The sequence below is a fragment of the Scyliorhinus torazame genome, chromosome 7 (assembly GCF_047496885.1).
Source record: "Scyliorhinus torazame isolate Kashiwa2021f chromosome 7, sScyTor2.1, whole genome shotgun sequence".
In the NCBI taxonomy this organism is placed as follows: Eukaryota; Metazoa; Chordata; class Chondrichthyes; order Carcharhiniformes; family Scyliorhinidae; genus Scyliorhinus; species Scyliorhinus torazame.
Genome location: NC_092713.1, coordinates 271,398,447 through 271,421,265, shown reverse-complemented (window position 1 = coordinate 271,421,265; position 22,819 = coordinate 271,398,447). Strand labels below are relative to the sequence as shown.

Here is a 22,819-nt window from a genome sequence, read left to right as displayed (position 1 = left end):
ATTATACAGTAAAAAGTTGAGTATATGATTTAGTAATAAATGGTAAAATGATTATCCAAGTTGATATGATTTAGTCATAAATTATTAATAATAATTCACTAATAAATGAATAATAATGCAGTAAATAATAGTTCAACAAAACCTTTCCATTTTGATGTTATTGGCTAGTGGTGCATATGAATAAATATGAACCATATGGATTGGTGGGGCACTATGGGTAGACATGCATTAGCCAAAGTATCTGATCAGCAGCATTAGTACGTAAATGATAAGTCCAAATATGCAAAATAGGAAATGTCCCTGAATGATAATTCCTGTGCCACCCAACCAATTGGAAAGCCAACCCCAAAGAGTGTAATCAAAGGGTTGTTCAAGTTTTTTTTTTCAACTTTGTATTGGATGTGAATTGCTAAGTCTTTGACATCTTCTGGATTATACACAAAAGCTTGTTGAAAGGGTCAATTTTCCTCAAGAGACAAAAAGGGCATATAGTGGGTGGATAAATTGGAATGAAGCCATTTGCATCTCAAAACGTTTTTCATATATGTCACTCAAATGGACTGGGAGTAAAAGTTGGATTGCTGCCAAATTCCCGTTATCAAATGTCTTAGAACGATGTGTTCTCTTGGAATATAGATTTGCTTTTAATCAGAGTTGTGTTTTTTTTAAAAACCAGCTTCCACATTGTCTGAAGTTTAATTTCCAGGCTAATTTTAAACATTTATTTAAAAATATCAAACACAAGAACATTGAATATATAACTGAACCAATTTTGCGCTGAATCTTGGTTTTCTGTAGATGAATTTGGTCAATTCTGTTAAAGGAAGCACAGCTATAACAAGATATGTTAATTCCTTAAAATTAATAAAGCAACATTCAAAATAATGACAGTTTCCTCAAGTTGACAGTTCTTGACAACTTTTTAAGCGATACGTGACTTGTCCCGTATTCCTGTAGCCAGGATGCGGGCCTTCATCGTAAAAGTGCAGTGTGTATTCATGAAATCTGAAACTCGCAAAATGGTCGTCTTCAACACGAGAAAGGAATCTTCAGAAATTCGATTTTGAAGTGAGTGCAAGGTTGGATTTGTCGTTAACGGAGGAGGAGAGGCAACGATTAACGTGACTTTGTTAGCAGTTGAGATTTCGGACTGAGTGCTGGGTAGGATCAAGTTTAAAGCTGCTGACCGTTCTGGTTTTAAACCAGTGACAAAAACAACTCCAAGCTGTTTGGTGCTTAATGGGTTAAGTGGTATTACACTTTGTTTGCCATTAGGCTCGTCGCTTAACTGAACAGGCTTTTCTTGTTTAAAAATCACAGTCTATTAAAACTGCCATGAGCGGCTTTTAGATCGGGGCCAGCAGCATTTTGTGGTCGGTCTCGGAGTAAGATAACGGTTTGTTCTGGGGTTTACAAGTTTGAACTTCTCTCCAAATTTCATTATCATATGGTTGAATACCTGATACTAACCATGTAAATTTTTCTTCCATTGTACAAACATCCTGCATTTCACGTAAATCATGCAATAAGGTGGTTACTCCCGATTTGTAAATGTGACTGAATTCCTGATGCCATTGGGAGGCAGCTTCCCTTGCTGCGTGGTCCGCAAGAGCATTTCCTTTTGTTTCCATAGTGTCCTCGTGAGTATGGGCTTTACATCTTAGAACTGATACTTCGTTTGGTAAGGCCATAGCTTCTAGAAGATCTCGTACGTCCTTTCCATTTCGGATAGGCGTACCTGCTGTTGTGAAAAATCCTCTTTTTCTCCACAGGTGGCCAAAATCATGTGCTACTCCAAAACTATATCTGGAGTCAGTATAGATGTTAGCATTTTTATCTCTTGCCACATGACATGCTTCTGTTAGTGCCTTTAATTCGGCCTGCTGAGCTGATGTACCTGGGGGCAAACTTCCTTCAGCTAATACTTCGTATGGGCTTGTGACTGCCCACCCAGCTTTTCTGATACCCTTGTCAATAAAGAAGAACCATCAGTGAATAGGATTAAATCTGGGTTCTGTAGTGGCTCTTCTTCTACTAAGCGTACTTCTTCCATTTCCTCTATTATTTTCACACAGTCATGCCCTTCTCCCTCCCCTCCCTTTTGTTCCTCGGGAAGCGGGAGCAAAGATGATGGGTTTACAGGACTGGCTTTGTGAAAATATAGGTTAGGAGCTTCCAAAACTGCTGTCCATCTAGCTGATGTAATTTGTTACACTGTTCATGGATAGTAGAGAATGGATTGAGTGTGGACATTTAATGGTTAACTTTTGGTCTAGAACAAGGCCTGATGTCGTCATCACAGCTCGACATGTGGCTTTCATGGTTCGTAAACAACTGCCAAATACTAGTGCCACATTGTCACGTTTAAGGAAATAGTATCCAACCGGTCTTAACTGATCACCATGTTCCTGAGCTAATATTGCAGTCATGTAACCATCTTTTTCATGAACAAACATGGTAAAAGGTTTTCCGTTGTTTGGAATACCCAAGGCTGGTGCTGAACACAGGACCTTTTTCAAATTTAGAAATGATTGCTTCTGTTCTAAATTGAGATTAACTGGATCCTTTGATTTTCTGTTTCCTTTTAAAAGATCATTCAATGGCTGGGATAACTGAGTGTAAGAATCAATCCAATTTCTGTTAAAATTAGGGAGTCCCAAAAAGGATCTTACTTCCTGTACAGTTTAGGGTTCTTTAGCTGCTTTGATGGCAGCCGTTCTGTCCTGAGTAAGTTCCCTTTTTCTGTTGGATATTTTCTGACAACTTCTTCTTGGGAAATCTGGGCTTTGGCAAAGCTAGCTTTGTGACCATTAGTACTGAGGTGGTTCAGGACCACTCGTAGATCTTTCTCATTATCATCTTTATTGATGGAGGCGATCAGAACATCACCGACATACTGGATAATGGTGGAAGGCAGATCAGGCAGTTGCCTTAGATGATTCTGTAGAGTTATGTGGTAAACAGTTGGGCTATTGTGAAAACCTTGCGGGGTAGTCTAGTCCATGTGTACTGTTGTTGATTAACTGTAAAAGTAAGCCATGGTTGTACTTGCTTAGCTAGTGGGACTGACTGGAAGCCATTTGCCATGTCAGTGACTGAAAACCATTGAAGGTCAGGAGTTAAAGAGTTAAAGATTGCAGATGGCTCTGCCACTAAAAGAGCTTTTCTGACAATGAATTGATTTGCTTTTCTGTAGTCAATAGTAAGGCACCATGTGCCATTAGCCTTTTTAACAGGCCATTCAGGGCTGTTTGATGAAGTGTGAATGCGCACTAAAATACCCTTTCTACAAGTTGTTCTATTATAGGTAGAATGCCTTGAATTGAAGTTTTATTAATAGGGTATTGTTTGGTACAAGGTGGAGCAGATCCCGTGAAAGTGACTGGTTCCATTTTCAAAAGACCACAATCACTTTTGTCAATTGCCCAAATTGGATGATTTTGTATTTCATCTTTTTTGATGTGTCTAATGGACCAGGTGATTTTTTCATTATTGAAATTGAGTGAAGAATTTAGTTGTGATAAGATGTCCATACCTAGAAGTGCTTGTGTTACCGGATCTACCCATTTTGATGCCATCAGTTGATGTGGTCCAAATTCTAAAAGCAGTGGTTTACTATTCCGGAGAGTAATAGAATCTCCTCCTGTAGCAAAAGCATTAATTTTTCCTGCAGTTAGGGGAAAGAAAGCAGCATTCTGTTCAGTAACACGGGTAAGTTCAGCTCCAGTGTCAAATAAGAAATCGATATGAATACCTTCCACTCTTAGTGAAATATATATAGTCCATCATTTTTCTGTTCCAAAAGTGCATGTAGAGAAAAATGGAGAGAATCATCTAGAGTGGGGTCTAGTAGTTTTTGGATTATCATACAGAGAACGTCTTTGAGATGGAGGACAGCTGTTTAACATTTCATTCATAGTATTGTCATCATCGTGTACGTCCCTACGTGGGTACGGCGAGTCCCTACGTGGAAACGGCTGGGAGGGTCTAGAATCCCTGTACGCAAATCTGGGTGTGTCTTGTTGGAACGTAATCCTAGGTGCGTCTTGTTTGTGCGCGTTACGTGATTGACCACGAGGTGGAAACGTATTGTGGTGAACATTGTCTACTTCATTATCATCTCTTGAATTCATCCGTTGTTTATGATAGCATGTTGCCATCCAGTGTCCTACTCTACCGCAGAAAAGACATTGTGGTATTTTCTTGCGTGATTTTAATGGAGCAAGGGTACATGTTTGCCCTGACGCTTGTGGTGAAATTGTAGTTACTGCTGATATTCCTGATATGCAACAGCCGCCGCTGGAGCAGCGGGTAGAGCATCACCTGCTGCTGGAGCAGCAGGTAACATAGGCTGAAATTGAGCAACGGGTAACATAGGCTGAACTTGAGCAAAAGGTACCATGGGCTGGATTTGAGCAATAGGCTGCATTTGAGTAGGTACCATAGGCTGCATTTGAGCAGCTGCAGTGTTAGCGATTGCCTGCTTGTGCAAACCACGATCTATCTGAATGCATCAGTCAACTATGTCCCGATATGTACCAGCTGTGGCCCAAGCCAGTAAAACCAAATTCAAGGCAGCAGAAACTTCAGGTTTAACACCGGCTATAAAAGCCATTTTAAATGGACTTAAAGTGCTTGTGTCCCACGTGTCAGTTTCATGTTTGAGTGTCATTCTGAGTGTTCTATCCAAGTATGTAAAAATCTTTCTTCGAAATCCTGAATATCTTCATTATATTTTTGAATGCAAGATGTGATCTTAGACCAATCGGTTCTTGGGGGGCGAAATTTTGATAGCCAATTTTTGATCGCCAGCCAACCAGCTTCTAAATTTTGCAAATCCTCTCCGAGGGCAATTTCTACCTCTGTTCCAAGAGTTGCGCTGGCACGAATGCCTGCTACAATAGTCAGAATTTGTACTCCATCAAATGGGTGGAGATGATAAACGGATTGTAATCTGTGAAGTTGATTCCATGTGGTCATACCACCTTTTTTAGGGTGTTGAAGATCTTTGGATCAACTGTCAATTTTTTCAGGGTCTGCTGGTTCATGAATTCAATGGTGGTCAAATATGTTTTTAGTGACCGTTTCACCTTCCTCTTCTACTTTCTTGCTTCCAGCTCTAATCCGTTTGTGTTTTAAAGGGGCTAGTCAAATTAATTTAGTATTTTGCATTGTAGGAAAACTTGTTGCATCACTATTTTCATCTGATTCAACTGGCAAAGGAACTTTAGATTTTAATTTAGTCCTGACACTCGATCTCGGCTGTGCAATTGCCGATTGTGCCACTGGGGCGGTTTGCTGAATTTGAGCAGTTTGTTCAGCTGCTTGTCGAATCTGAGCTGTACTTTGGTTTAAATTATGAGCTGCAAGACTGTCTGTCAAGATCTTGTTCATTTCTCCTTCTAAAACACATCTTCCTTCGATTAACCTGCAATTTTCAATTTCAATTCGCTCAGTTTTTGATTGTAACTGTTGGTATTTTGACTCCATTCCAAGTACTTTATGTTGCAATTCCTCAATTTGAAAAGATAGCTGCTGGAGTTTAAAGGTTTCGATTTCCAATCCTGTTCTAATTTCATCATAATGCTCAAGTTTGGATTTTGCATCTCATAATTCCTCAACAACTGCAATTAGTTGATCTTTAGTGGACTTAAGCTCATGCTCAATTTTATTTTTAATAGTTATGTCTTGCTGTCTGCGTATTTGTCCCATAATTGCCCGGGACCATTTTCCACGTTCTGCACGTGCAATCGTGTGTATGTTCTCCTTGCCCTCTTGATATTATCGAGGGACCACTGTCCTCTGGGGATATCATATTTTGATTCAATTTTTCTTGAGATTTCACATAGTCTAAATTGTCTACGAATGAAAGATCCAAAATCTCCCAATATATCTTCAATAGAGACATCCGGTACAGCACTACCTCCCTTGGACGTTGTGGGGAATAGTTCTCTACCATTTGAAGGTCCTGAATCTATTTTAGGAGTCATGTCTGCCATAAACTCAGCCTTACACCCAATTCTTTGGTCGTCAACTCCTTTTGTGTATCTGTGTACACTACCGTGACTTTTTTTTTCAGTCCCGTTTTATTTTCGCTTCAACCACCGGCATCTGATTGATTTAACAGTCTATAACAATGTCCTTTCCAGGGGTCGAAGCACTGATTGATGCGGCTTTAAGACTTTTAATGGGTGAAAAAGATGTTTCTTACCCCAGTCTAGCCGTTTGACCTTGGATCTTCTGTCCTCTTGGGCCTCCTCCGATTCTTCCCGAAGGCTCCAGAACCTCTCCGATTTTGTCCGATCTCGTCTCAGAGCTCCTCCACTTTTGCCGAACTACGCCAGGTTGATAGATCTACCATGAGGTTTTAGCAGCACTTTGCGATTACTAAAACTCCGTAGAAATTCAAGTTAAAACTTCTCCGGTGCAAATAAGAATCTGTTTTATTTGTCTCTATTGATTACAATTGAGAGTCATTTAAAAGTCTTATTCTCTAATAAGACCAGCCAGCATAGGACTCACAGACAGGCAATTTGTAGACAATTGAGCTTTCAAACAATCACAGAAATGGTTTTCTTGCTTCGGCAAACAGCTCGCAATAACTTTAAAAGTCAAAGTCTGAAATATGAAAGACTGGAAGATAGCGAATAGAAGTCAAAGTATAGATGATTCATGAAAGAGAGAGAGATGGCCAAAAATCCATCATGGTTGTACCAAATCATATCAGACTTTAGCCATCTATCTGCACCCCAATATAATTCTAATTAGTTTGGATTAACATCAAATGAGTTTGATTTGAGGGTTAGTTGTCACTCATTTATAGGTAACATTAACCTAAAATGTATTCTTGTATAAGCTATGGCATGCGATTCGGCTTTCTTATCGCAAGCTGCTAGAACTGGATTCTTGCTGAGGACAATAGCGCCTTTAGGTTACTGTGCCATTGTCATGGAGCCTGCCCTGTCCTTGGTCACCTTATCTTGCAAATGTATTTGTTAGCTGAATAAGAATGCTGTTTTAATCTATCTGCTTCTGTGTTCTGTTGAAGCTATGTTTTGAAATGCTGAATGTGTGTTTTGAAATGACCTGAGGTTATGAGTGAGTTTTAAAATGGTATTTAATAGACCAGGGGCTTAATGGTAAATAGCTATCTTTTACCTATAGAAAATAACTGACTTCTACACTGACATAAGCCAGAAGTTTCTAATCATTGGTTTGTAAGGTTAACAATAAAGGTGGGAATCTTTGTAGCTATCTCACTAATGGGTATATCCCAGTGTTGTCAGTGCGGTAAATGTTACATTGGGTGACTGGAAAGTTATGTCTGCCAGTCATCAGTCTCTGAAAGCAAGATCTCCTAGCAGTTGAAAAACCATATCAAACAGCCATACCTCATGCTATATGAAAAGCCTTGACTCTGAATGTGTTCAGGACAAATGTTATGGTGGTGGATAGGGTAACTCGTATCATTAGTTTAATAAACTTGAATTAAACGTTTCCATTTCTTTGTCCTAGTTTTGGCAAACAGACTGCAGGAAGCCTGAGACGAGGATGTGAATGTATCGTTTTGGAAACTTCAGAAATGATTGTGGTAAGAACTATCGCCAGTTTACAAACTTCTATCCACTGAGTTCAAGCATTCTGCATTGTGTGTTTTCTATGCTATACTTAATTACTGTAGTGACAATTTGTAATTCTGCCATCTTAACAAACTACAAGCAACGTTAATGAAGAAGCCAGCTCCAGCAGGAGTCGCTGACGTAAAAATTAACTAATTTCATAAAGTGGAGTAAAGTGGAAATGATCTCTATGAAGTCAACATTTTTTTCTTCCGTTACAATTTAGTTGATGCACAGTTGTGTACCTTTTATTTAAGAGGGAAAGTTTTGGAAAAAATAAACCAAACCTGCACACCTGAGGCTTTGGACTGGATCTCCCGAGGGCTGGAAATCACCGTTGGGTTGCCAATTTACTCCTATTTTTCTTAGCCTAAGGTGGAACTCTCCATTTTTCCCCCGGACATTCAAGCTAGGCCTCTTTAAAAATGCAGTGTCCCTGTTTTAGGAATTTTCCTTCATAGCGCAGGTTCATTGGGGGATGGCGCTCACTTCCGTATTCCAGTAAGTTTAAAGGTCCCAAAGCCACTTTGAAAAACTACAGAGAGAAGGTTAAATGAGCAAAGGGGTAGGGTGGCAGGTAAGTGGGTGAGTGGTTAGGGTGGCAGGTAAGGGGCTAGGATATGGAGAGGTAGAGTCAGGGTATCAGTTAGGATAGAGTCAGTGAGGGTACTTGGGGGTCTGTGTGGGGTCGCTGGTCGTTAGTCAGTGGAGTGGGACGGAGTGGGGGTTTGCAGGGCGGGTCGGTAGTTTAGTTATCCAGGAGTTGGATCTAGGTTTAATCTTTATATCCCTTTTCCTGGGTAACTAATCTGGTCAGTGTAATAGAACTATCGGAACACTCCAACTTGAACTCAGAGCATCGGAGGGTTCCAGACGCAGGAGAATTGACCATTGGAAATCTAAACCTGGGAAATTCCCACGTAGTCAGTGCAGCAAGACTTTTATAATCTTTATTAGTGTCACAAGTAGGCTACATTGCAATGAGGTTGCTGTGAAAATCTCCTTGTACACTGAGGGAGAATTGAGAATGTCCAATTCACCGAACAAGCATATCTTTCGGGACTCGTGGGAGGGAACTGGAGTGCCCGGAGGAAACCCATGCAGACACGGGGAGAACGCGCCGACTCCGCACAGACAAGTGACCAAGTCAGGAATCGAACCCAGGTCCCTGGTGCTGTGAAGCACCAGTGCTAACCATTGTGCTATCGTGCCACTCTCTCCCAGCAAGTCTTGGATTCCTCCGATGTACGACCATCCAGCAATCGGAAATTCTCGGTCTTTGTATTTTTATGTGGTTGAAGTAGAAACCTGTGACTGAAGTTCAGCCTTTCCTACTGAATAATTACCAAGGTGATTGTTTCTCTTTGAAATTAGAAAGTCAATTCAAAATATCATATCATCCAGCTGTTATGGGAAATATATGACAAACGTTAAGCATCGCACTTAAGTATCAGAGCGGTAGAGTGGTTAGCACTGTTGTCTCACAGCACTAGGGACTCGGGTCCGATTCCGGCCTTGGTTGACTGTGTGGAGTTTACACGTTCTCCCCGTGTCTGCGTGGGTTTCCTCCTGGTGTTCCAGTTTCCTCCCATAGTCGAAAGACGTGCAGGTTAGGACGATTGGCCATGATAAATTTCCCCACGTTGTCCACAGATGTGCAGACTCGATGGGTCAAATGGCCTTCTGCACTGTAGGGATTCTATGGATTTAAAATATGACCGTTTGCAATTAAAATTTTAACATACGTTTCTTGAATATGAATACACTCTGAAACAGGTTTTCCTGAATTTAAACAGCATTGATTCCTGGTCTGGTGAGAAACACTGATATCCCCTTTTTTATATGGGTGATTTAATTGGGTTAGAGATTTCTGGCTGAGAAGCATCCGGAGTAATTGATCCTGCCCTCGTTGAAAATGGTGACCTTGGAGGAGTAGAAGAAATGCTAACCTTTCAAGTTAATCGGGTAATAATATTTGACCGGGTATTCCTAGGAAAGAAACAAATGGTCTGCCTTCTCCTGACTGCTGTTCCTGCAGAAAATGTAGTTCTGTGGACATAAGGACAGAAAAAGGAGGTTTTGCTGTGACCGCCATGTTAAAGCAGATCCATTATATATCCATATGTCCATGTGTCAAAGCACATTACTCATTTAATGTGCTGAAAATCCTAATGATGTGAGGATGTTGGGAAAATGTTATTAAATGAGGAAGGTGAGTAAATAAGCAATCACATCAACTTTTGACATTTGATCATTCTATCTTTGGCTTTGACAATTTATTTCATACTATTGTTGTCATTTTAGCGCTACTGATAGGCTCTTTCTTTGCTAGTGTGCAGTTTCCTGCCGGCCTCAACTGTAGTGACCCTTGTGAGACCAGTGCCAAGTGCAATATTCTGTTTTTGTTTTATGCTTCAATATAGCTATATAAGCAAAATGCATGCCTGTTATTTATATTCTTTGAAAATTGTGTGAGCTCCCATTCTGTCTTTCTGTTTTGTATTGAATGAGGAGGTCTGTTTTGTTACATGTCCTGTTATTTCACTTTTGATAGAAGAAAATACCTTGATAATACCAAAGTGAGTAAATCACAATCCATTCTTTTGTAATTTAATGATTCAGCGACTAACTCTTTAGTTCTATTGTTTTAAATGTGTCCCTCCATCACATAACTCAATCAGAGATATTTTGTTTTTTTAACTCTTTCAGCCGCTGGATGTTATCTTGCTCTCTGTCCTGATGGCAATGTGCTGTCATAACGTATGAAGCTCAAACCTATAATACTGTGTGGACACATTTTGCAATGTATCTGCATTGCCAGAATTGAGTCTTGGCAAAAGGAAAGCTTTATGTAAATGCAGTACTCCTAACACCAAATATATTCCAGGCTAAATGTAGATTAAAAATCCATCTTTTTTGTTCAGCAGTGTCATGTTTATAGTTTAATACTTGGAAGAAATAAACTTCCTATTCCTTATTTAAATCTGATGTGGAGGTGCCGGCGTTGGACTGGGGTGAGCACAGTAAGAAGTCTTACAACACCAGGTTAAAGTCCAACAGGTTTGTTTCAAACACTAGCTTTCGGGTATTTAAAACTTGCAGCAGTAGCTCAGAAAGAAAGTTGTGTAACTATACTTGGGTTCATGATATCCAACAACTTTACACAAGGATGTTAACAGCCGCATTTATTTATTTGATGCCTTTAATGAAGTAACATGGACCAAGGTACTCCACAGGACTGGTTGAAAACAAAAATATGATACTGAGCCACAGGATGTTATGATAGATGACCAAATATTGGTTGAAGAGGTAAATTTTAAGGAGGGCATTAGAATCCCTACTGACACAGCAGCTCCACAGCCGTTTTGCTCTTCTCCTTCATGTGAAAGTCCTGCCTCAGAGAGTTGTTGGCCAATCAGATTGGCTGCCAGCTCTGCAGTCCCGGCAGTGGTAGCAGTTTCCAGGACTGGAACTACAACCAGTCCCCAGATTCTGTCACTTGAGTCCAGGGCCAGGTAAGTGTAGGGCTTTCATGGTGGGGAAGATAGAGGAAGCCTGGTGTCATGTGAGGGTACCTTTAAGACATGGATGTTTAAGCAATGTACCTTTAAGAAAACAGTGATTTCAGAGAGTGGGTGGGGCTGAGCTCAGGTCAGCCATTTTGCAGTGGGGTTTTGCAGTTTGAAAAGTGCCTGGCTGGTTTTGCTGAGAGCAGCTAAAAAGTGCCTGGCTGGTTTTGCTGAGAGCAGTTTAAAAGTAGAAAGCCAGTTTGAGACAGGAGCTTGAGAAGTTCTGGTTTGCTGTGATCTGCTTGAAGGGAGAAAGCCAGGTTTGAGAAAGCAGCTTGGGTGTGTCTGTGTGTTTCCAGTGAGTTTGCAGGAAGAAAGCAAGGTGCTGGAGCTGAAGTCACCCAAGCTAATATATCTCTGCCATTCTACAGAAAATAAATATATATCCTTTAACCTGATGTGATACGGTTTAAAGGTGTTAAGTCTCTTGGAAGTTTGAAGGAACATTTTAAGGAGTTATTTACTGTTGCAATATTTTCTGAGTTATCTTTGAAGTAAGGGGTGTTAAGAGATCCAATGTTTATTTAAGGTGTTAAGTTGAGTTCATGGAATAAACAGTGTTTTGTGTTTAAAAACCCACGTGTCCACAATTGTAATCCCACACCTCGGGGGAAAAAGCCGTGTGCTAGGAAAAGCAACAAATCCATTAAAGGGAGAGGTTGGTTGAACTCCATGATACATTTTGGGGTTCTGAAAATGCCGCACCCATAACAATTGGGGGCTCGTCTGGGATAAAGGTCTATCTATTGAATTGGCTTTTGTGAACTTAAAGACAGTGAAGGATTGTTGCTTTTCCGGTGTGGTATTTAAGTGGGGAGAGTGTTGTGAACAATGGCTCTTTCAGAGGCTCAGAAGTTTTTCGGGGTGCAGAATGTCACGTGTAGTACTTTATGGACAGAAACAAAGAACAACAAAGAACAAAGAAATGTACAGCACAGGAACAGGCCCTTCGGCCCTCCAAGCCCGTGCCGACCATACTGCCCGACTAAACTACAATCTTCTACACTTCCTGGGTCCGTATCCTTCTATTCCCATCCTATTCATATATTTGTCAAGATGCCCCTTAAATGTCCCTATCGTCCCTGCCTCCACTACCTCCTCCGGTAGTGAGTTCCAGGCACCCACTACCCTCTGCGTAAAAAACTTGCCTCGTACATCTACTCTAAACTTTGCTCCTCTCACCTTAAACCTATGCCCCCTAGTAATTGACCCCTCTACCCTGGGGAAAAGCCTCTGACTATCCACTCTGTCTATGCCCCTCATAATTTTGTATACCTCTATCAGGTCGCCCCTCAACCTCCTTCGTTCCAGTGAGAACAAACCGAGTTTATTCAATCGCTCCTCATAGCTTATGCCCTCCATACCAGGCAACATTCTGGTAAATCTCTTCTGCACCCTCTCTAAAGCCTCCACATCCTTCTGGTAGTGTGGCGACCAGAATTGAACACTATACTCCAAGTGTGGCCTAACTAAGGTTCTATACAGCTGCAACATGACTTGCCAATTCTTATACTCAATGCCCCGGCCAATGAAGGCAAGCATGCCGTATGCCTTCTTGACTACCTTCTCCACCTGTGTAGCCCCTTTCAGTGATCTGTGGACCTGTACTCCTAGATCTCTTTGACTTTCAATACTCTTGAGGGTTCTACCATTCACTGTATATTCCCTACCTGCATTAGCCCTTCCAAAATGCATTACCTCACATTTGTCCAGGTTAAACTCCATCTGCCATCTCTCCGCCCAAGTCTCCAGACAATCTAAATCCTGCTGTATCCTCAGACAGTCCTCATCGCTATCCGCAATTCCACCAACCTTTGTGTCGTCTGCAAACTTACTAATCAGACCAGTTACATTTTCCTCCAAATCATTTATATATACTACAAAGAGCAAAGGTCCCAGCACTGATCCCTGTGGAACACCACTGGTCACAGCCCTCCAATTAGAAAAGCATCCCTCCATTGCTACCCTCTGCCTTCTATGGCCTAGCCAGTTCTGTATCCACCTTGCCAGTTCACCCCTGATCCCGTGTGACTTCACCTTTTGTACTAGTCTACCATGAGGGACCTTGTCAAAGGCCTTACTGAAGTCCATATAGACAACATCTACTGCCCTACCTGCATCAATCATCTTAGTGACCTCCTCGAAAAACTCTATCAAGTTAGTGAGACACGACCTCCCCTTCACAAAACCGTGCTGCCTCTCACTAATACGTCCATTTGCTTCCAAATGGGAGTAGATCCTGTCTCGAAGAATTCTCTCCAGTAATTTCCCTACCACTGAAGTAAGGCTCACCGGCCTGTAGTTCCCGGGATTATCCCTGCCACCCTTCTTAAACAGAGGAACAACATTGGCTATTCTCCAGTCCTCCGGGACATCCCCTGAAGACAGCGAGGATCCAAAGATTTCTGTCAAGGCCTCAGCAATTTCCTCTCCAGCCTCCTTCAGTATTCTGGGGTAGATCCCATCCGGCCCTGGGGACTTATCTACCTTAATATTTTTTAAGACACCCAACACCTCGTCTTTTTGGATCACAATGTGACCCAGGCTATCTACACCCCCTTCTCCAGACTCAACATCTACCAATTCCTTCTCTTTGGTGAATACTGATGCAAAGTATTCATTTAGTACCTCGCCCATTTCCTCTGGCTCCACACATAGATTCCCTTGCCTATCCTTCAGTGGGCCAACCCTTTCCCTGGCTACCCTCTTGCTTTTTATGTAAGTGTAAAAAGCCTTGGGATTTTCCTTAACCCTATTTGCCAATGACTTTTCATGACCCCTTCTAGCCCTCCTGACTCCCTGCTTAAGTTCCTTCCTACTTTCCTTATATGCCACACAGGCTTCGTCTGTTCCCAGCCTTTTAGCCCTGACAAATGCCTCCTTTTTCTTTTTGACGAGGCCTACAATATCATTCGTCATCCAAGGTTCCCGAAAATTGCCGTATTTGTCTTTCTTCCTCACAGGAACATGCCTGTCCTGTATTCCTATCAACTGACACTTGAAAGCCTCCCACATGTCAGATGTTGATTTGCCCTCAAACATCCGCCCCCAATCTATGCTCTTCAGTTCCCGCCTAATATTGTTATAATTAGCCTTCCCCCAATTTAGCACATTCATCCTCGGACCACTCTTATCCTTGTCCACCAGTACTTTAAAACTTACTGAATTGTGGTCACTGTTACCGAAATGCTCCCCTACTGAAACATCTACCACCTGGCCGGGCTCATTCCCCAATACCAGGTCCAGTACCGCCTCTTCCCTAGTTGGACTGTTTACATATTGTTTTAAGAAGCCCTCCTGGATGCTCCTTACAAACTCTGCCCCGTCTAAGCCCCTGGCACTAAGTGAGTCCCAGTCAATATTGGGGAAGTTGAAGTCTCCCATCACCACAACCCTGTTGTTTTTACTCTTTTCCAAAATCTGTCTACCTATCTGCTCCTCTATCTCCCGCTGGCTGTTGGGAGGCCTGTAGTATACCCCCAACATTGTGACTGCACCCTTCTTATTCCTGATCTCTACCCATATAGCCTCACTGCCCTCTGAGGTGTCCTCTCGCTGTATAGCTGTGATACTCTCCTGAACAAGTAGCGCAACTCCGCCTCCCCTTTTACATCCCCCTCTATCCCGCCTGAAACATCTAAATCCTGGAACGTTTAGCTGCCAATCCTGCCCTTCCCTCAACCAGGTCTCTGTAATGGCAACAACATCATAGTTCCAAGTAGTAATCCAAGCTCTAAGTTCATCTGCCTTACCCGTAATGCTCCTTGCATTAAAACATATGCACTTCAGGCCACCAGACCCGCTGTGTTCAGCAACTTCTCCCCGTCTGCTCTGCCTCAGAGCCACACTGTCCATATTCCCTAGTTCTCCCTCAACGCTCTCACCTTCTGACCTATTGCTCCCGTGCCCACCCCCCTGCCATACTAGTTTAAACCCTCCCGTGTGACACTAGCAAATCTCGCGGCCAGGATATTTATGCCTCTCCGGTTTAGATGCAACCCGTCCATCTTATACAGGTCACACCTGCCCCGGAAGAGCTCCCAGTGGTCCAGATAACCGAAACCCTCCCTCCTACACCAGCTGTTTAGCCACGTGTTTGTCTGCTCTATCTTCCTATTTCTAGCCTCACTGGCACGTGGCACAGGGAGTAATCCCGAGATTACAACCCTCGAGGTCCTGTCTTTTAACTTTCTGCCTAGCTCCCTGAACTCCTGCTGCAGGACCTCATGCCTCTTCCTGCCTATGTCGTTAGTACCAATATGTACAACGACCTCTACCTGTTTGCCCTCCCCCTTCAGGATTCCCTCTACCCGTTCGGAGACATCCTGGACCCTGGCACCAGGGAGGCAACATACCATCCTGGAGTCTCTTTCACGTCCACAGAAGCGCCTATCTGTTCCCCTGACTATAGAGTCCCCTATAACTATTACTCTTCTGCGCTTTGACCCTCCCTTCTGAACATCAGAGCCAGCCGTGGTGCCACTGCTCTGGCTGCTGCTGTTTTCCCCTGATAGGCTATCCCCCCCGACAGTATCCAAAGGGGTATATCTGTTCGAGAGGGGGACAACCACAGGGGATTCCTGCACTGACTGCCTGCCCTTTCTGGTGGTCACCCATTTCTCTGCCTGCACCTTGGGTGTGACCACACTTACATAACTGCGATCTATGACGCTTTCCGCCACCTGCATGCTCCTAAGTGCATCCAATTGCTGCTCCAACCGAACCATGCGGTCTGTGAGGAGCTGCAGTTGGGTGCACTTTCTGCAGATGAAGCCATCCAGGACGCTGGAAGCCTCCCGGACCTGCCACATCTCACAGTCAGAGCACAGCACCCCTCTAACTGACATTGCGTCAATTAATTAATTAAAATTTGTCTTTTTTTTTTATAAATACTTTTTTTTTTTTTAAATTACAAAGTTACTGTCAACTATCTGTTTCCTAGCACTAGATTTCTAATAGAAATGCGATAGCTAACTATAATATCCTCCGATCTCTGGCTTAGATATCCTCTAAATTATAATTAAGTTATTATGTTTAATTAGTTCCCAAATAGTCAAAAAAATTTAGGTTAGAATCCCAACCAGCCACTCAGGTCACAGCTTTTCTGTCCCCCCCGACACACACAATTTGAAAAAAGGTATAAAAGTAAAAATCACTTGCTTACCTTCTGAGATGTTCTCAGGTTCTCTCGCTGACAGAGACTGCTCCTCCACCTCCAATCCTTGGCCTGCACAATGCTAATAATATATAATATAATATGGCACTTACCTTATACCAATGGGTCTTATTATTAGGTTAGAGGAGGAGGGTGGGTGGGAGACACTACACGTGTAGTGTCTCGGGTTTCCTCTCCACCAGAATGTATTGGGGGGGGGGGGGGGGGGACTTGCCAGAGGTCGAACTTCCGGTTCCCGCCGAAATCCAATGGGCTGCTCCTGTAAAGGTAAGAGCTTTTAAACTAACTACTCACCTCCCAGAAGGCCCCTGCGCACCGCTGCCGCCGAAATCCAAAGGGCTGCTCCTGTAAAGGTAAGGTTTTTAAACTCACTACTCACCTCCAAGAAGGCCCCTGCGCACCGCTGCCGCCGAAATCCAATGGGCTGCTCCTGTAAAGGTAAGAGCTTTTAAACTAACTACTCACCTCCCAGAAGGCCCCTGCGCACCGCTGCCGCCGAAATCCAAAGGGCTGCTCCTGTAAAGGTAAGGTTTTTAAACTCACTACTCACCTCCAAGAAGGCCCCTGCGCACCGCTGCCGCCGAAATCCAATGGGCTGCTCCTGTAAAGGTAAGAGCTTTTAAACTAACTACTCACCTCCCAGAAGGCCCCTGCGCACCGCTGCCGCCGAAATCCAAAGGGCTGCTCCTGTAAAGGTAAGGTTTTTAAACTCACTACTCACCTCCAAGAAGGCCCCTGCGCACCGCTGCCGCCGAAATCCAATGGGCTGCTCCTGTAAAGGTAAGAGCTTTTAAACTAACTACTCACCTCCCAGAAGGCCCCTGCGCACCGCTGCCGCCGAAATCCAAAGGGCTGCTCCTGTAAAGGTAAGGTTTTTAAACTCACTACTCACCTCCAAGAAGGCCCCTGCGCACCGCTGCCGCCGAAATCCAATGGGCTGCTCCTGTAAAGGTAAGAGCTTTTAAACTAACTACTCACCTCCCAGAAGGCCCCTGCGCACCGCTGCCGCCGAAATCCAAAGGGCTGCTCCTGTAAAGGTAAGGTTTTTAAACTCACTACTCACCTCCAAGAAGGCCCCTGCGCACCGCTGCCGCCGAAATCCAATGGGCTGCTCCTGTAAAGGTAAGAGCTTTTAAACTAACTACTCACCTCCCAGAAGGCCCCTGCGCACCGCTGCCGCCGAAATCCAAAGGGCTGCTCCTGTAAAGGTAAGGTTTTTAAACTCACTACTCACCTCCAAGAAGGCCCCTGCGCACCGCTGCCGCCGAAATCCAATGGGCTGCTCCTGTAAAGGTAAGAGCTTTTAAACTAACTACTCACCTCCCAGAAGGCCCCTGCGCACCGCTGCCGCCGAAATCCAAAGGGCTGCTCCTGTAAAGGTAAGGTTTTTAAACTCACTACTCACCTCCAAGAAGGCCCCTGCGCACCGCTGCCGCCGAAATCCAATGGGCTGCTCCTGTAAAGGTAAGAGCTTTTAAACTAACTACTCACCTCCCAGAAGGCCCCTGCGCACCGCTGCCGCCGAAATCCAAAGGGCTGCTCCTGTAAAGGTAAGGTTTTTAAACTCACTACTCACCTCCAAGAAGGCCCCTGCGCACCGCTGCCGCCGAAATCCAATGGGCTGCTCCTGTAAAGGTAAGAGCTTTTAAACTAACTACTCACCTCCCAGAAGGCCCCTGCGCACCGCTGCCGCCGAATTCCAAAGGGCTGCTCCTGTAAAGGTAAGGTTTTTAAACTCACTACTCACCTCCAAGAAGGCCCCTGCGCACCGCTGCCGCCGAAATCCAATGGGCTGCTCCTGTAAAGGTAAGAGCTTTTAAACTAACTACTCACCTCCCAGAAGGCCCCTGCGCACCGCTGCCGCCGAAATCCAAAGGGCTGCTCCTGTAAAGGTAAGGTTTTTAAACTCACTACTCACCTCCAAGAAGGCCCCTGCGCACCGCTGCCGCCGAAATCCAATGGGCTGCTCCTGTAAAGGTAAGAGCTTTTAAACTAACTACTCACCTCCCAGAAGGCCCCTGCGCACCGCTGCCGCCGAAATCCAAAGGGCTGCTCCTGTAAAGGTAAGGTTTTTAAACTCACTACTCACCTCCAAGAAGGCCCCTGCGCACCGCTGCCGCCGAAATCCAAAGGGCTGCTCCTGTAAAGGTAAGGTTTTTAAACTCACTACTCACCTCCAAGAAGGCCCCTGCGCACCGCTGCCGCCGAAATCCAAAACGAAAAGTAGACTGTTAGATTTGGCAAGAACATTGCAGTTAACATTACCTGACAAAATGCAAAAAGATGAGGTAATTATGGCGGTGGTTAAGCATTTAAAGTTGCCTGAGATACAGTTTGACTCATTGGAAATGGCAAAAATTCAGTTGCAAATTAAACAAATGGAACATGAGAAAGAATTAAAGCGGCTGGCATACGAGTGAGAGAGAGGAAAAATGAAGAGAAAGAGAGAGAAAGAAAAAGGAGAGAGAAGGAAGGAGAAAAGAAAGAAAAGCCCAGCAGAACAAAAAGAAAAAGAAAGGGAGATACAGATCAGGGGAAAAAATAAAGAGAGGGAGTTTGAGCTTCAGAAAATGGCCATGAAACATGACAATCAGTTAAAATTGGCAGACGTAAAGGGAAAAGTACAGTTGGATGATAGTGATGAGGATAGTGAGAAAGAGCGTCATAGTCAAAGGCTTGGTGGGGATCTATTTAAATATGTCCAAGCATTGCCAAGGTTTGACGAGAAGGAATTGGAAGCCTTTTTCATTTCATTTGAGAAGGCAGCTAAACAAATGAAATGGCCACAGGACATGTGGGTGTTACTGATTCAAACAAAGCTGGTAGGTAGAGCTAGTGAAGTGCTTGCATCACTACCGGAGGAGGTATCTGGAACGTATGAGGAGGTGAAGAAATCCATCTTAAGTGCATATGAGCTAGTGTCTGAAGCTTACAGACAAAGGTTTAGAAATTTAAGGAAAGAATTTGGTCAAACATACATGGAGTTTGAAAGGCTCAAACTGAGTAATTTTGAGAGGTGGGTAAGGGCTTTGAAAATAGACCAAACATATGAAGCTCTCAGAGAAATTGTACTTTTGGAGGAGTTTAAAAATTCAATTCCTGATGTAGTGAGAACTCATGTGGAAGAGCAGAGGGTTAAAACTGCGAGATTAGCAGCGGAAATGGCAGGTGATTATGAATTAGTTCATAAATCAAAGATTGGTTTCCGACATCAGTTTCAGCCGGTGAGGGATAGAAACTGGGGACATGAGAAATACTCAAATGGTAACGGTAAAGGCGATCTGATGGGAGATAATAAGGAGAGTGTACCTCAGATTAAAAAAGAAATCCAGGAGGGTGGAAAAGAAATGAAAAGTTTCAAATGTTTTCACTGTAATAAACTAGGCCATGTAAAGTCACAGTGTTGGTGGTTGAAGAAAAGCACTGGGAAGGCTGATGTGGTAAAACAGGATAAGACAATCGGGTTTGTTAGAGTGGTAAAGGAAAGCCCAAGGGAAGTGAAGGAGGTGCAAACAATTGTACAGCCTGTTCAAGAAGTAATTGTTAAGAAGGTGCCGGATGTCTTTAAAGAATTTACTTGTGTAGGTAAAGTTTACTCGTGTATCAGGAGAAACAGGTAAAAAAGTCACAATTTTAAGAGATACAGGAGCTAGTCAATCTTTAATGGTAAGAGATGAGGAATTATGTAGTTTGGGAAGAATGTTGCCAGAAAAGGTGGTGATATGTGGAATTCAGGGTGAGAGGAGTAGCGTTCCATTATATAAGGTAAGGTTGGAAAGTCCAGTGAAGAGTAGTGAAGTGGTAGTAGGAGTAATAGATAAACTGTATTCCTGGACAAGATAGTTTATCTTGGGTAATGATGTAGCTGGATCGCAGGTGGGAGTGATGCCTACTGTGGTTGATAAGCCATTGGAAAATCAGTCAACTGAAGTGTTGAAGGACGAATATCCTGGGATTTTTCCAGATTGTGCAGTAACAAGATCGCAAAGTCACAGGTTAAGACAAGAGGAGAAATCAAAGAGTGAAGATGAAGTAGAAGTGCAATTATCAGAAACGATTTTTGATCAGATGGTTGAAAAAGAACAAGAACAGGTGGAGGATGAGGCGGATATTTTTAGTTCAGGAAAATTGGCGGAGTTACAACAGAAAGATGTAGAAATAAAATGGATATATCAGAAAACATATACGGAAGAGGAATCTGAGAGTATACCAGAGTGTTATTACTGTAAAAATGATGTCTTGATGAGAAAATGGAGACCTTTACATATGCAGGCGGATGAAAAGTGGGCAGAAGTTCATCAAGTAGTATTGCCGGTAGGGTACAGAAAGGAGGTGTTGCGAGTTGCACATGAGTACCAGTGGGAGGTCATTTGGGAATAAGGAAAACTAGCTAAAATCCAGAAACATTTTTATTGACCTGGACTACATAAAGATGTAGTTACATTTTGTCAATCATGTCACACATGTCAAGTGATAGGGAAACCTCAAGCAGTGATAAAACCAGCACCCTTAATACCCATTCCAGCATTTGAGGAACCTTCTACAAGGGTCCTAATCGATTGTGTAGGACCCCTTCCTATAACAAAAAGTGGGAATCAATATCTTTTGACTGTAATGGATGTGTCTCCTTGGTTTCCAGAGGCCATTCCAGTACGTAATATTACAGCTAAAAGGATTGTGGAGGAGTTACTTAAATTCTTTACTAGATATGGACTACCCACAGAAATTCAATCGGATCAAGGAACAAATTTTACTTCTAAGTTATTCAAAGAAGTTATGGATAGCTTAGGAATAAAACAATTTAAATCAACTGCGTACCATCCAGAATCGCAGGGAGAGTTAGAAAGGTGGCATCAGCCATTAAAGGCAATGTTGAGGAAGTATTGTCAAGATTATCCAGAGGATTGGGATAAAGGAATCCCATTCGTATTGTTTGCAATTAGGGATGCATCTAATGAGCCTACCAAATTTAGTCCTTTTCAACTAATTTTTGGTCATGAGGTAAGAGGACCACTTAAATTGATTCAGGAAAAATTGGTGGGTGAGAAATTGGAAATTACACTATTGGATTACGTGTCAAATTTTAGGGAACGATTAAATAGAGCAGGTGAATTGGCTAGACAACATTTGAAAGTTGCACAAAATGTGATGAAACGGGTAGCGGACAAGAAATCCAAAGTTCGTAGTTTTGCCAGTGGGGATAAAGTTTTAGTGTTGTTACCAGTGGTAGGGGAGCCTTTCAAAGCTAGGTTTTGTGGACCGCATCAGATTGAAAGGGAATTAAGTGAGGTGAATTATGTGGTTAAAAACACCAGATAGAAGGAAGACTCACCGAGTGTGTCATGTGAATATGCTTAAAAGGTACTTTGAAAGGGAAGGAGAGAAAAAGGAGGTTTTAATGATTCTAACTCAAAGTGACGAACCAAATCCAGATGACTGTGAATTTGACATAACTCAAATTAAATTGGAAAATGAGGATGTTCTTAAAAATTGGGATAAATTGTTGAGTTATCTTCCAGAGGAAAAATGAACTGACCTGAAAGTGTTATTGATATCACATAGGCAAGTCTGTAGAGATAAATTGGGACGTACTAAAATGGCTATACATGATGTAGATGTGGGAAATGCTGTTCCTATCAAACAACATCCATACAGACTTAATCCTTTATAATTGGCACAGGTTAACAGAGAGATTGAGAGTATGCTGAAGAATGGCATAATTGAAGTGGGTTGCAGCCAATGCAGCTCACCCATAGTGATGGTACCTAAACCAGACGGTACCCAACGGTTGTGTGTGGACTACAGAAAGGTGAATGCAGTTACAAGAACGGACTCTTATCCTATCCCACGTTTGAGGGGTTGCATTGAGAAATTGGGACAATCTGCTGTTATTTTCAACTTCCAGACATGGAAAGAACATTTAAAACCTCATATGGAGTTCTTCAATCGACTTCAGGAGGCGGGTTTGGTGATGAACCTAGCCGAAAGTGATTTTGGAGAAGCCCGAATCACTTTCCTTGCGGAGTTTCCGATACCCTCAAAACGAAGGGAAATGATGCGATCTCGTAGCATGAATGAATTTGATTGAACAGTTGTGCAAAGGTTTTGTGGCGTGTTTACTCCACTGATGGACTTGCTAAAGAAACGTCAAAAATTTCAAGGGACAGCGGACTTTCAACAGGCATTTGACTGCCTGAAAGCTGTGGTAACCAATGTTCCTGTATTGGAGAATTGCAAGGGACTCTGGTCGGATTGAACTAAAGTGTCTGATTCTAAAGAGAAATGCCGAGGAGTAGAGGAATGGATGCGTCGTGCAGAGACTTTGTACAAAGAGACTGTCAATCGAGAAGGATTTTGGTTGGAGGAAGAAGAACAAAGAAAAATGGACTATATTATTATACCTGTTTGAGTGTGTTGTTTTCTTTAAATGAAAATGTATATTTACTGTGTACATT

General features: G+C 42.9%; 1 protein-coding gene across 8 annotated transcripts in view; it reads left to right on the top strand.

Moving 5' to 3' along the window:
* Nucleotides 1-22,819, top strand: part of LOC140427034 (rap guanine nucleotide exchange factor 6-like) — a 541,878-nt gene that overhangs the window by 166,243 nt on the left and 352,816 nt on the right. For all 8 annotated transcript variants that reach the window (XM_072512459.1, XM_072512462.1, XM_072512456.1 and 5 more), the window contains one exon: nucleotides 7,516-7,591. In XM_072512459.1, the coding sequence (XP_072368560.1) occupies nucleotides 7,516-7,591 (76 nt within the window). The remainder of the gene's footprint in view (nucleotides 1-7,515; nucleotides 7,592-22,819) is intronic.